The sequence below is a fragment of the Prionailurus bengalensis genome, chromosome E2, assembly GCF_016509475.1.
Source record: "Prionailurus bengalensis isolate Pbe53 chromosome E2, Fcat_Pben_1.1_paternal_pri, whole genome shotgun sequence".
In the NCBI taxonomy this organism is placed as follows: domain Eukaryota; kingdom Metazoa; phylum Chordata; class Mammalia; order Carnivora; family Felidae; genus Prionailurus; species Prionailurus bengalensis.
This window is the reverse complement of record NC_057352.1, coordinates 42,832,572-42,845,924: the sequence shown is the minus strand read 5'-3', so window position 1 is coordinate 42,845,924 and position 13,353 is coordinate 42,832,572. Positions and strand designations below refer to the sequence as shown.

The window sequence follows — 13,353 nt, the reverse complement described above, 5'->3', positions numbered from 1 at the left end:
CCTTTAAGACCCACGTTAGCTCCTTGAAGCTTTCCCTGACCTCTCCTACTCCAGGCAATTGCACTGGCCTTGTTCTATAGATATTTGCAGCAGCAGATTCCTGTCCACACCTTAGGCTTAAGCATCAGACTCTTCAGGAGGTCCTGAAAATCTACCCCTAGGGGCGCCTGGGTGGCTCAGTTGGTTAAGCGACTCTTAATTTCCGCTTGGGTCATGATCTCACAGTTTGTGGCTTCAAGCCCTGTGTGGGGCTCTGCGCTTACAGTGCAGAGCCTGCTTGGGATTCATTCTCTCTCTCTCTCTCTCTCTCTCTCTCTCTCTCTCCTCCCCTGCTCATGTTCTCTCTCTCTCAAAAAAAAAAAAAAATCTTCTTGAATGATTCCTGTGCTTACTGAAGTTTGTATATACCTCTGTGTTCTACAGAGAAAAAGCCCAGGGTAGGATTCTCATTGGCTTAACTCACATCCCAGGCCCACCCTGGTAGGAGGGAACCATGACTGATCAATCTTGGGTCAAGTGCCTACTCTTCCTAGGTGAGCATCAGCAGGGAGGTGGGAGGTGGGTGTTGGATTAGAGAAAGAGCAGTCCAGAACAAGGTGGGGGTGCTGTCCTTAGAAGCAGGGGCATAGATGCTAGGCAGATGGAAGCAAGCATGCCCACTCTGGTCCCACAATGGCTACCCCCATAATTCTTTTGTGAGAGACTCAAGGCTGCAGCATGTGGCCCAGTGGCCGGCACATGGAATCGGGCCATCAGCAAATGTTTGGTTTATGTATGTTATCCCCTGGCTACCACAGTGACTCTCCGAAGTTCCCAGGCTAGTTTAGTCAGCATCCGGCCTGGGATGACCACGGGTACTGGAGGGAAGGCAGCACCCACATTTTCTTACAGTCACACTTTCCACCTTCTCTAGAAAACCATTCCCCCTTCTCTGCCACGGGAAGAGAAGGTGGAGAGCAGCCAGGGAGAAGCAAGGCAGCTGGCGAGCAGGCAAATCTTTCCCCAAATCATCAAGTGCCCGCAGGGTTTGGTGGCAGCAGGACCTGCAAACTGGCATCCCACGGAGGGTGGGATTCCACCAGAGTCTCCGGGAAGGGGCGCAGATGGATTGGCTTGAGTTGTCCTTGGTCATAGGAACTGAAGGAATGTCAAACTGGAAAATCCTAGCAAGCACTATTTTTAGAGAAGACTTGGAGAGCATTTTTCTGGCTGGAGTGACAAGTTTTTTCAGAAGCAGCAGTTAACTGCAGTTCAGGGCTGCAGCATCTGAACTGCTCCCGGCTGGAATTCGCCCAGGCCCAGCCCTCCCTCCAGGCATGTGGGAATGCACAGCAGCACAGCGCACAGCCGGAGGGGTCCGGTCACTACCCCCCAACCCCTGCCTTGGGACAACAGGGGCATCTGCTTCTTTCAAACACAAAAATGGCGTGTTTATTTTTACATCTTTGAGTCTAATCCTTCAGACACAAGGAATCTGTATGGGTACTTTTCCTTGAAAGGCTGTTTAAAAGTGAAATTGTTTCAAACTAAGTTGTTAGTCTTGTGACATTAAACATAAGATTTTCTTGTGCATTTGGTTCATTTTGATATTAACACTGATGGGGCGCCTGGGTGGCTCAGTGGGTTAAGTGACTGGCTCTCGATTTCAGCTCAGGTCATGATCTTGCGGTTCATGGTTTTGAGCCCCACATCGGGCTCTGTGCTGACAGTGTAGAGCCTGCTTGGGATTCTCTGTCTCCCAATCTCTCTCTCTCTAAGTAAATAAACTTTAAAAAGGATGATATCAACATTGATAATTGTTCATGATAAACTTAATTTGTCTTCCCACCATATACTTCATGCTTGAGATGTTCTACATCACCACCAATGTCTGTATTTTTGTTTGAGGGAGAAGTCTGTAGGGATCCTGCTAATTACTGAGCTTATTAGAGGTAGATTAGATCTATTGCTTAATTGACATTACAGGAAAAACTATGCCCATCTGCAACACTCACAGAGATGCACTAGGGAGACCTCAGTAAGAAATGAAGTGAAATGTGAACCCCCCGCCCCTCAGCAACACTAGGCACTGCCTCCAGGTATACAACACCAGGGACCACCATTTGGTAAGGTGTTTTGTTTGCTTCCAGTCCTTAATGGAATTTAGAACTAAAGTCCTTGTAGGACCAATGCTCTTGAGGTTAGAACTTTTTCCATGAGTCCATGGAATCATTGTGCTTGTGGAGGGGGGCTAGAGTGAGGAGGCCTCCAGACTTGGAGGTGGTTGCCCTTGGAGGGAACCAAGCCCAGAGCTAAATGAGAGGCTCAGGGGCTTGGGTGGGGCTGGGCCTGATCAAGGTGAGCCAGGGTAACCTGGGGAATAGCCCGTATCGAAAGATGCTATATACTCTGAGCAGCTCTTTCAGGATGAGTTCAGAGATTGAGATATGAATCAGCAATATGATTGTTGGCAGAGTCTATCCGCTGGCAGCAATTAGTAAAGTAACATCTGGTTTATTCATCAGGCTCCCTGAGTCTGGTTGCCTTAAGTCAGCCTTGGATATGTGGACCAGGCCCTGAAACCCAGGGACCTGTCAGAAGGCTGCCAGCTTCTCTATCATTTATCATCTGCATTTTGATCTCAGCACTGGTAGACACTTGGAGGCACAGCTACAGCCACAGACTCATGATGTATTACAATTTAAAACTGAGGAAGGTATCATAATACCAAGTTTTACCTACCATTACTATGTGGGATTCCTAACGACATCCTTTGGAAGTCTGTTTAACTTCTGTTAAAAACCAGAAGTAAAAATTTTGAGTCTGTCCCCAGAACTAAAAATAAACTAGGCTAGTGTCCAGGAACAGGGAACAGTTAATAAGTACTGGAGGAAGCCTCTAATCTTGCTTCCGCTCAATCCTTCTCCCTCATGAAGCCAGAGAGAGAGCTCTAAAAGTCAGGCCTCCTGGGCCACTCTCCCCTTTAATACTCTTCTGTTCAGAGTCCACCCTGTCGCATGGCCCACAAGACTGCACAGGGACCAGCCCGAGGCTTCCCTCCAGCTTCAGGTCTTGTCTGCCATCCTCCTCCCTCTGAATTCTGCATTTGAGCCTCTTCTCTGGGCCTTTTCACATGTTGTTCCCTCTGCCTGGAACACTCTTCCAGCAACCCTTATCATCTCTTTGCTTAGCTAGCTGCCATTCACATTTCAAATCTCAGCTGAAATTCTGATCCAGAGATTCAGTTAAATCCTTGCTGGAAATTCCCATAGCACCGTGAACAATACTCAGCACATGCTCCGCTATACTTACTGGTTTTAATACTTACTCTCCACGTCCTTGCTGGCAGGGACTCCATCTGCCTTGCTCACCACTGAGTCTCAAGTTCCTTTTTAAAAAATTGTCTTTAACTTAGCTTTTATTTTCAAAATTTTTTAAATTTTTAAAAAATATTTTATTTTACCTTGTAAAGAATCTCTATACCCAGCGTGGGGCTTGAACTCATGACCCCAAGATCAAGAGTCACATGCTCCACCGACTGAGCCAGCAAGGTACCCCAACTTAGCTTTTATTTTTGTTAAAGTTATATGTGCACACAGAGTTAAGAGAATCAAATAGTTCTGTAAGGCCTATAACCCTCGTTAACATTTCCTGTTCCCCAGAGGCAACGCTTTGAAACTTTTAAGATTATTTTTGTACTTTTCTTTATATTTTTAATTAACAAGCATATACTGCTACCTCTTGATTTTTCAGTTTTAAGCATCTCCTGATCTCTCACAATAGATGATGAGTATTTAGATCTCTTGCACACACTGCCCTTCTCATCACACCTGCACACATCCTGTCCCTCTATCCTTTCCTTTCTACAAGGGTTACTTACTTCTGGCTAGATCAGCATTCATTGTTTACATTATTATAGCTATGCAAATATTATTGACAACTGAGCCATGTGATTTACCATACTTCTTTTCTCTGCATCCTTTTATTTTTCCTGCAGTTAATAAATATATATGAATATTTGCTTAGTTCTCTATACGTTTATCCCTAATTGATCTCAAAACTCTCCCCAAACTATGTATCTTTCTGTCTATATATTCAACACATTAATTTCATCTTGAAGGAGTGTCTCAAAGCCTCTGGCTCCTCCAGGCTGGGCTGGCTGACTCACAGCCCTGATGCAGAGGGGCCTCTGCCCACTCACCCTGTGATCCTTACCACCTCTTTCTAGGCTGCACCCACCCTTTGCTGGATCCTGCATCCTTTGCTTCCGTGGTTTAAATCCTTGTTCTGATGGTGTCCTCCAGCAGTCTCCTAAGAAAAGGATAAAGGGAATCTCTGCATGTCTGAAAGAGACATCAATCATACCTGATTGATACTCCAGATGGAATCAGATTTCAAGGTGAGGATCATTTTTCCTCAGGATATGGAAGACTTTGCTTCATTTCCTTGTAGCGCCCAAAGTTGCTGTAGAAAAGTCTGATGCCTTTCTGATTCCTGATCTTTTATAATGAAACCTGCTCTGTTCCTCTCTGGAGCTTTGAGCATCTTGTCCTTGCCCGGGCCGATGTGCATGGGTGCAAGTCTGTGCTGGGCACTGTGCTGGGCGCTGGTGGGTCCTTTAAATCCAAAACTCATGTCCTATGGTTCAGAATAATGTTACTAAATTATTATTTTATGTTCTCTTCCCTCCAATTTTCTGGATTTTAATTCCATGCAAGTCTTACTATTCTATTATTCTCTCGGTCTATTCCTCTAATTTTCTTATCTTTTCTCTCATTTTCCATCTCTTTGTCTTTTGGCTCTACTTCCTATAAGATTTCCTTTTCTTTAATTCTAATGAATTTTTAATTTTTTTTTTTTTTTGCTTTCATATTAGTTAGCATTAGTTATTAGGAGATACACACACACACACACACACACACACACACACACACACTTTTCAATATAGTACCCCTGTCCTCAACTGTGCCTCATGATCCCTAGCTAAGAGACTCTGTTTTATCTTCTCCAGAGAATAAAACTCCAGTCTTGGAGGATGGGCATGAGAAGAGTTTCAGGGATCCAATTGCTTCTTAAAAAGACTTTCAATTGATTTTTTTCTTTTTTTCCTTGCTTCCACCTCCACTTCTACATGTGCTTGGTGCTGCCCATCCAGAACCTTTTGTTCTGTGATACAATGTAAGTTGCAGTTCAGCCTTTCCCTGTGCATTTTAGGGTTTAGCTTTCTTGGAGCTGCTAAGTCAGTTATCACTTGCCTAGTTGCTATTCTGATTCCAACTTTGTTGCCATTGTCTTCTTTACCATTCTTTGTTGCAGTGGTTTTATCCCCTAAAATCAATCAATCAATCAATCAATCCCTGTAACTGTCATTTCACTGGGATTTTGGGAAACAACAGGGGCCAAGGCCTACATCCAACTTGCTGTCTTTACCTGGCAGTTTATCTCCAGTTCCTAGTATATTTCTTAGCACATAGTAAGTGCGCAATACAGATTTGTTGGTTGAATTGAGTATTAGAAATACTGTCTTTCCCATCTTTGGTAAGCCAAAGATGAAAACCCTTTAAATGGAAATCTTGTTAGTTATGATGTTTACTGCATCTCAGCTTGGAGTTCACCAATTATATTGTGAACTATCTAACTTATATATTAAGCAATATTGTGTGGTGTAAAAAGTTGGAATCTGGGCTCCACTCACCACCAAACTGTGTGGCCTGGGACAAACTACTACCACTCGCCACACTTAGTCTGCCCTTCTGTAAAATGGGAACAATAATACTTTCTTCAAGTGTCTTCCTCAGTGCCTACAGCATGGGAAGCTCTCAATATTTGTGGTGTGTAAGAGTTCAATACCAAAGCGACAATTCTTAGAAGTCAGTGTTTTACTTGAGCTTAAAATTAGCCTTCACACTTGAATTGCAAATTGGTTCTTAATTAATGCCCGTCAGAGCAAAAATCTGTGTTTAACTTGACTTGATGATTAGATAGCGATTACAAAATCTTGTCAGCTGAGAGGCAACTACTGTTGCTTATCGAGGGTCTACAATGTGCTAGCGCCCCTCCTCGGTCAGGCCGGTGGATGTAGAACTTAAACTGGGAATTATTCGTAAGTATTTACCGTGTAAGTCTTGCAGACCCCGTGCTGAGCGACCCCTCACTCACTGTAGTTTCACTACCGCCGCGCTTAGTCCCTGGCCTCTCTGTACTGGCTTGTTGCAAGGCGTCCAGGGTGGGAACCCAGACCCTTGGACTCCTCTCGCCAGACCCACCCTGGGCCAATCACGGTTGGCAGCAGGGTTCGCACAGCACTTTTTGGTCTTCGCCGGTAAGTCTCCCAGCCTACCTGCAGAGAACCCCACTTCCTCCAGAAGAGAAACTAAGGTAGCGCCCTGGGAAAGCAACTCCGTGTCCTTTAAGTCCACTTAGACCCTCCCCTTAGCCCCCATTCCTCTCGGTCCCCGCGACCCCCGCCCCTCGCAGGCGGGGATGGCAGGGCTTGCAGAGAGCCTCCCGGGCCCCTGCGCACAGGCAGGTGAGGGCGGGGTCCGAGGAGATGGCGTCCCGCCCCGCCCCGAGGCCCCGCCTCCCGAGGCCCCTAGGCGCGGGCGGCCGCCTCCGACTCGCCCTAGCCGCGGAGCGCCGCCGAGCGGCTGGCGGGTGGGCACTCGCTCCGCCCCCTCCCGGCCCGCTCCGCCGGCTCCCGCCTCCTTCTCTCTCCTCCTGCTCCCGCCTCCCTCCCTTTCCGCTGCCGAGGCGGCGGGAGCCGATCCCAAGCTGACCGAGTCGCGGCTGCAGCCGGGCGGCGGGCTCAGAGGAGGAGGAGGAGGCGGCGGCGGGGCGGGCCGCGGGCGGTCAGTCCGGCGGCGGCGGCGGCGATGCGGCGGCCCCGCTGAGCCGGCCAGCTCCGGGCGCCGGGGGCCGGCTGCGCGAGGCGGCCCGGGCCGGGCGGCAGCATGCGGAGCGGCGAGGAGCTGGACGGCTTCGAGGGCGAGGCCTCGAGCACCTCCATGATTTCGGGCGCCAGCAGCCCGTACCAGCCCACCACCGAGCCGGTGAGCCAGCGCCGCGGGCTGGCCGGCCTGCGCTGCGACCCCGACTACCTGCGCGGAGCGCTCGGCTGTCTCAAGGTCGCCCAAGTGGTAGGTGCCGGGCGGGGCCCCAGGTGCGGGCTGGCGGCCTAGCCGGGAGTCTTCCCTCCCCTCTCTCGCTTCGGGGGCTCAGGCCCGGCCGGCCGCCGCCGCCGCGCACCCGCTTCGCGGGGCCAGACCCCAGTTCCTCGCACCCCCTTCTTCCTCGCGGGGTCCTGGGCTGCCCTTCCACCTTCCTTGGGGACCCTGCCCTCTCCAGACTTGCAGCCTCAGCCGTGCGCCTCCTACCTGAACACCTGCCCCCGGGCCTACCTGTCCACTCCTGCCTTCGCTGTCGCGAGCCTTTTTCATTATTGGGCTTGGTGGTCCACGGAGCCCGGCGCGAAGATCATGCTGACCCCCGATTAACTACTGATCACAGCAATTTGTGGCAGGTTTTCGGGGCCCGCACAACCTACACCTCCCCTGAAGGCCCTTCTCTCTGTCTGCTTCCACTTCTGGGGACTGTGGCTTGGCTTCCTCCTCCGCACCTAGCAGAGTGCCGGGCTTAGGGCAGGGGCTCAGTAAATGTTTGTTGAATGGAAGCATGTAGCCTAGATGCAGTGGGGGTGCCCAGATCTAACCCCTAAAGTCTCCAGTTTATACCGCAGAGGTTTGAATCCGCCTACTTAACCTAGAAGACAGAACGAGCATCCCTGAATCCTCCGCCCCAGCACGGTGGCTGGCATTGCCCAATTGGTACCCAGAGTTAAATCATTCGAGGAGGACAGCCAGTTTTGGAGGCAACAGAGACAACTTTCTGTCGGACTTGTCGATAGTAGAGATCATTTCTCAGAATTGTTTTCAGCTTCCAGGGTATACAGGGCAGTGGCCTGGCACCTCTGCCCCTCTTTCATGGTTTTTGTAACAAGCCTCTCTGGGCAGTTGCCTGGCTCTCTTGTGGACAGGGCATGCTCCAAATTCAGAAGAAAACTGTGTCCCAATATTATACCCTGTCACAGGTAGGCCTTCCTCTGAGGCCCGGCAGCAAAACTTTATAGCCTTCTAGCCCGAGAAGCCATTTGCATGGAGCCCCAGTGTATGTACATTTTGTTTCTTCCAAGCATTGGGCTGGTGCTTACTTGAGTCCATAGATAAGCGTCCCTTGGGAGTAATATAAAATGTGGACACCCTTTAAATAAAGGTCTCAGTGTTTGTAAATTGCAGAATCATAGACTATTTTCTCTCTGGTGAAAGGCTTGTTCTGCTGATTGCCAGGGGGTATTTTTGAAGGGCTCTAAGGAAAGACAAATGGAATGGGTTATCCCTATCTAGAATTTTAAACTGACCTTATCTGGTAAGCTGGAATGTCCTCAGAGATGTGTTGGTTCTGTTGTTAGGCACTGGTGCTAGCAAAGAGAGTGGGGGAGGGAGAGGGCTGGTGGTAGTGTCTAACTGCCTTTTAAAAGGCAGCTAGCCAATGTTTGAGTATAGCACAGATAATCAGAAATGAGTAAAAAAGATCACGGTGAACTTGGACCCAGGTGGAAAATAGGGCCTTGTGAAGTACCTTGCTTTGTTTATTCTGTGGACTTTTGAAAGTAAATAGAACTTGCCACTCCAAGGATCTGGTAAAAGAATGAAAATCAGTGGTTGTATAAAATGCTAATTGCCATCTCATTGCCGGAACTTGGTCACCTAAGGCCAGAAATGGAAGCCAGTGGTATTTGTTACTGCCTTGTGGTAAGGTCCTGTTTTGTTGTAGAAATTTACTTTTCATCTGGAAAAATTTGGGGTCCCAGCCCCTAAAATCTCACCTAACTCTGCCATTTGTCTAATGTGTTGGGTTTAAACAGCAAGAGGATGGGTGAGTGAAAAAAGGGACCTGCTTGGAGGTTATGGCAACTTGAAACAGTCTTCCATGTACGTGGCTTCTCAGCCCTGATATAAGTCAGGGTTTTTAGGGGAGAAAAGCCCCCCCTCAAAGCTCCAGGAAATTGAACTATAGATTTAAACAAGAAGTCATTATGAAGATATTTTTAAGATGTTACAAAGCTCAAAATCCCACTACAAATATGGATGTTACAATTCTTTTTTTTTTTTTTTTTTAATCTCACTTATTTTTGAGAGACAGAGCATGAGAAGGGGAGGGGCAGAGAGAGAGGGAGACACAGAATCCGAAGCAGGTTCCAGGCTCTGAGCTGTCAGCGCAGAGCCTGACACGGGGCTCAAACCCACAAACCTCGAGATCATGACCTGAGCTGAAGTCAGACATTTAACCAACTGAGCCACCCAGGCGCCCCTGGATGTTATAATTCTTATATTAGAGTTTATATTATGGTTAACTTACTGTTTTTGAGAAAAATTTGACTGTTTTTCATTTTAGTGTTTAATGGACATTTTTTTGTGGTTTGTGGCCTATTGCAACCTGTAGCCATCCTTGCTACTATGGGTGTGGTCCCCAGAACAGCGGCATTGTCAGCATCAGAGAGCGTGTTAGAAACCCAGAATCAGGGGTGCCTGGAAGCTCAGTCGGTTAAGCGTCCGACTTTCGATTTTGGTTCAGGTCATGATCTATTGGCTTGTGACTTCCAAGCCCCACATTGAGCTCTGTGCTGACAGTGCAGAGCCTGCTTGGGATGCTCTCTCTCTCCCTCTCTCTCTAACCCTCCCTCACACTCTTGCACTTTCTCTCTCTCAAAATAGATAAATTAACTTAAAAAAAAAAAAAAGAAAGAAATGCAGAATCGGAGGGCTTACCCTAGACCTTCTGAATCATAATTTGGAGTTTAACAGGATTCCCCCAGTGATTCACGTGCACATTCAAGTTTCAGACTTACCTTTCTATATCATTTTAGTGTTAAAGCCTCACACAGGTGCTAGCAATCAGTTCTCTATCAGAACCATTCATAGTCAACCTCAAGGCTGAGGTTTTTCTGTAAAACGAGCTTGTACCTCCTGAAAGGATTAAGAGAATGAGGTGACACGTAGAATTTAGCGCCTTGTGTGTTAGGCGCTTAGTTAGTGTGCAATAAAAGATAGCTATCATTGTTGCCAATTAATATTTCCTGGCTTTCTTTTTTTTTTTTTTTTTTTTTTTTTTTTAAATTTTTTTTTCAACGTTTATTTATTTTTGGGACAGAGAGACACAGAGCATGAACGGGGGAGGGGCAGAGAGAGAGGGAGACACAGAATTGGAAACAGGCTCCAGGCTCTGAGCCATCAGCCCAGAGCCTGACGCGGGGCTCGAACTCATGGACCACGAGATCTGACCTGGCTGAAGTCGGACGCTTAACCGACTGCGCCACCCAGGCGCCCCTTTCCTGGCTTTCAAGAAACTTGGTGAAATTGTCACCCCCAAATTACAATTATATATTTGAATTAAAGACAGTTTGCTTCCTAGTGATTTAAAAGTTAAGTTGATATTTTAAATGGAATTCTTTTGATAGCAAAACTAATCTAAAATATGAAAATTAATCAGTGTATTTCCATAGATTAAAATTTTAAAAATGGAACTTATACCTATCCCTTAGTTGGGGAGAATGTCTCATGTGGTTATATAAAACAATAAAATGTACTTTTTGTGGGAGAAGAGTTGGTTTAAACTCTTGATTTAAATGCTTTCTTCCTTCTTGTGAATGTGGATCCTGTGAGTGCTTATTGGTTTTTAGCTCCTAGACATCATTTAATTAAATAGTTCATTTAGGTCTTTTGCTTTTTTCCATCAGCTTGATTGAAAGCAGAGTTTTGCTCTTGGGTTGGTGGAAGAGGGGAGTGGTGGTGGTTGGGGAAGGGCATATTGGCATATACACCATGATCTAGGGCAGTGTAGAAGAGGACTGGTCTTGGATTGGCCAAGACTTTCTGAATAAAAACAACAGCAGGCATCATTTAGTGAGAGCTTACACTCTTGTTGCTACCCCCATTTTATGGATGAGGAAACCGAGGCACACAGGTTGTGACTTCTTCAAGGTCACACGGCTAGTGGGTAGTAGTGCTGGGGTTTGAGCCCAAGCAGTCTGATTGGCAGTGTGCTCTTTACTGCCTCCTGAACACATCATTTTGAGTGCCACAGAGAGGGCGACTTTGATTCCAAGGACACTTCTCTGGTCTTTGGCTAGCCTGGTGATGATTTGGGTGACTCTTAGATACTTAAGTGAGACTTAAAAGGATTTCAGTTTCTCATTGGCCATTGTGGAGGTGTGCAGCTCCTCTGTGGTAGCCTGCCCCTCACCCAACAGACCTGTCCACTCACCTCAATGAGGAGATGGGGCTTCTCAAAAGTGCCAAGAGGAGATTCAGCATTTCAGTTCTAAAAAGACCTCTCTGGGGGCACCTGGGTGGTATCTAGGAGTTCCTTACACTATTCTTTCTACTTGTGCAAGTGTTAAAAATTTTTCATAATAAAAAGTTACAGAAAAAATGGTTATGTGTCGGGGCACCTGGGTGGCTCAGTGGGTTAAACGTCCAACTTCGGCTCGGGTCACGATCTCACAGTTGGTGAGTTCGAGTCCCATGCTGGGCTCTGTGCTGAAAGCTCAGGAGCCTTCTTCGGATTCTGTGTCTCCCTCTCTCTCCGTCCCTCACCTGCTTGCTTGTTCTGTCTCTGTTTCTCTCTCTCTCAAAAAAAATGAATGAAACATTAAAAAAAAAAAAAAAAAAAAAGACCTCCCCAGAAACTCTTTTGCCTCAGATCCTTTTCTTCAGCCCCTCTCATACCTGATTGACCTTCTGACATTGCATTGCCTGTGTTTAGGACTTTTTGTAACAAGTTGGGTGATAGAAGGTGTTTAAATTCAAATTTTAGCTCTGCTGAACGTGAAATCTCTTAACCGTATCCTTGTCTTGGCTTTCTCAGTAGTATAATGTGGGTAGAAATGACTGAGCATTTTAGGAATTGTAAGAACTAAGAGGTTAAGAGGCACTTTCTTAGGTAACTCAAAGGCAAATGTGTGTATTTGCATTTCAGGGTTGAGTAATAACATATCTTTTATTTGATGGAAACCTTGTCAGTTTCTTATCTCCAGCCAGTAGGGCAAAGCTCCTCACCATTCCTGCTCTGTGGGGGATGTGACAGGGCATGTAGGTGAAGTAATAGGTTTCACTGCATTGGATTCTCAGATCTACCTTAAAGTGGCTCTTTGTAAAATAGTCTTATTTTCACTTAGGGAATTATTGTTATCTTTGGGAATTGTCTTCCGGCTCAAAGACTTAAATTTAATTCTAACAGAAAAGCAAAGTTAATACCACTCTTTGATGATGTTAGAAGTAGTAAAATTATCATCCCAGACCTCAGAAAACTGTATAGTACACATCCATTTTTACAAAACCAACAAAGACAGTTCAAGAAAAGAATACTACAGACCAATTGTTCTCATGAATAGGGGCACAAAAATCCTCAAAAAAATACCAGGAAATCAAATCCAGCGGTATTATGTAAAAAGAATAGTACACCGCAACCAATTGTGATTTATCTCAGGTGTAAAAGACTGGTTCAGTTTTCCAAAATCAATAGATGTAACCCACCATATGAACAGCTGACTAAAAAAAACCCCACATGATTATGTCATTGGCTGCAGAAAAAACATTTCACAGAATTCAACATTCATTCATGATAAATGCTGCCAGCAAACTAGGAAGAGAAGGGAACTTCTTCAGCCCCAAAAAGGGCATCTACCAAAAATGTACAGCTAACGTACTTAGTGGTGAAAATGAACGCTTTCCCCCTAAGGGGAACGAAGCAGCAATCTCTACTCTCACCACTGATACTCAACATCGTACTAGAAGTGCTAGCCAGTGCAAGAAAAATAAATGGAAGGCATACAGATTGGAAAGAGAGAACAACTGTCCCTATTTGCAGATGGCATGATTGTCTATGCAGATAATCTCATGGGAATCTCTAGAAAAAGCTCCTAGAACTAATAAATGTGTTAGCACAGTTGTAAAATACAAGGTCAACACACACAAAAAATCAGTATTTCTGTATCCTAGCAATAAAAGCAATACATCATTGGAAACAGGAAAAAACAAAACCAAAAAAATCCTATCAGTTACAGTAGCTCTGAAAGGAATGGAATACTTAGTATAAATCTAACAAAATATGCAGAGGATGGATCTGCATGTTGAAAATTACAAAACACCGAAGAAAAATTAAAGACAACCTAAGTGGATTGACATACCATGTTCATGAATTGGAAGACTCAGTATAGTTATAATGTTAATTTTCTACAAATTGATTGTGTTTAACACAATCCTAAAATCCCTGCAAAGTTTTTAATTTTTATTTATTTTTTTTATTAAAAATTTTTTT

The 13,353-nt window shown here is 45.8% G+C and overlaps 1 protein-coding gene across 2 annotated transcripts in view; it reads left to right on the top strand.

The window, feature by feature from the left end:
• Nucleotides 1-6,860: 6,860 nt before the first annotated feature.
• CMTM4 (CKLF like MARVEL transmembrane domain containing 4) overlaps nucleotides 6,861-13,353 on the top strand; it is a 62,763-nt gene continuing 56,270 nt past the window's right edge. The window contains exon 1 of one of the 2 annotated variants that reach the window (XM_043599408.1): nucleotides 6,861-7,115. In XM_043599408.1, coding sequence (XP_043455343.1) covers nucleotides 6,930-7,115 — 186 coding nt within the window. In that variant the 5' untranslated portion in view covers nucleotides 6,861-6,929. The remainder of the gene's footprint in view (nucleotides 7,116-13,353) is intronic. The other variant, XM_043599407.1, reaches the window with a different exon arrangement.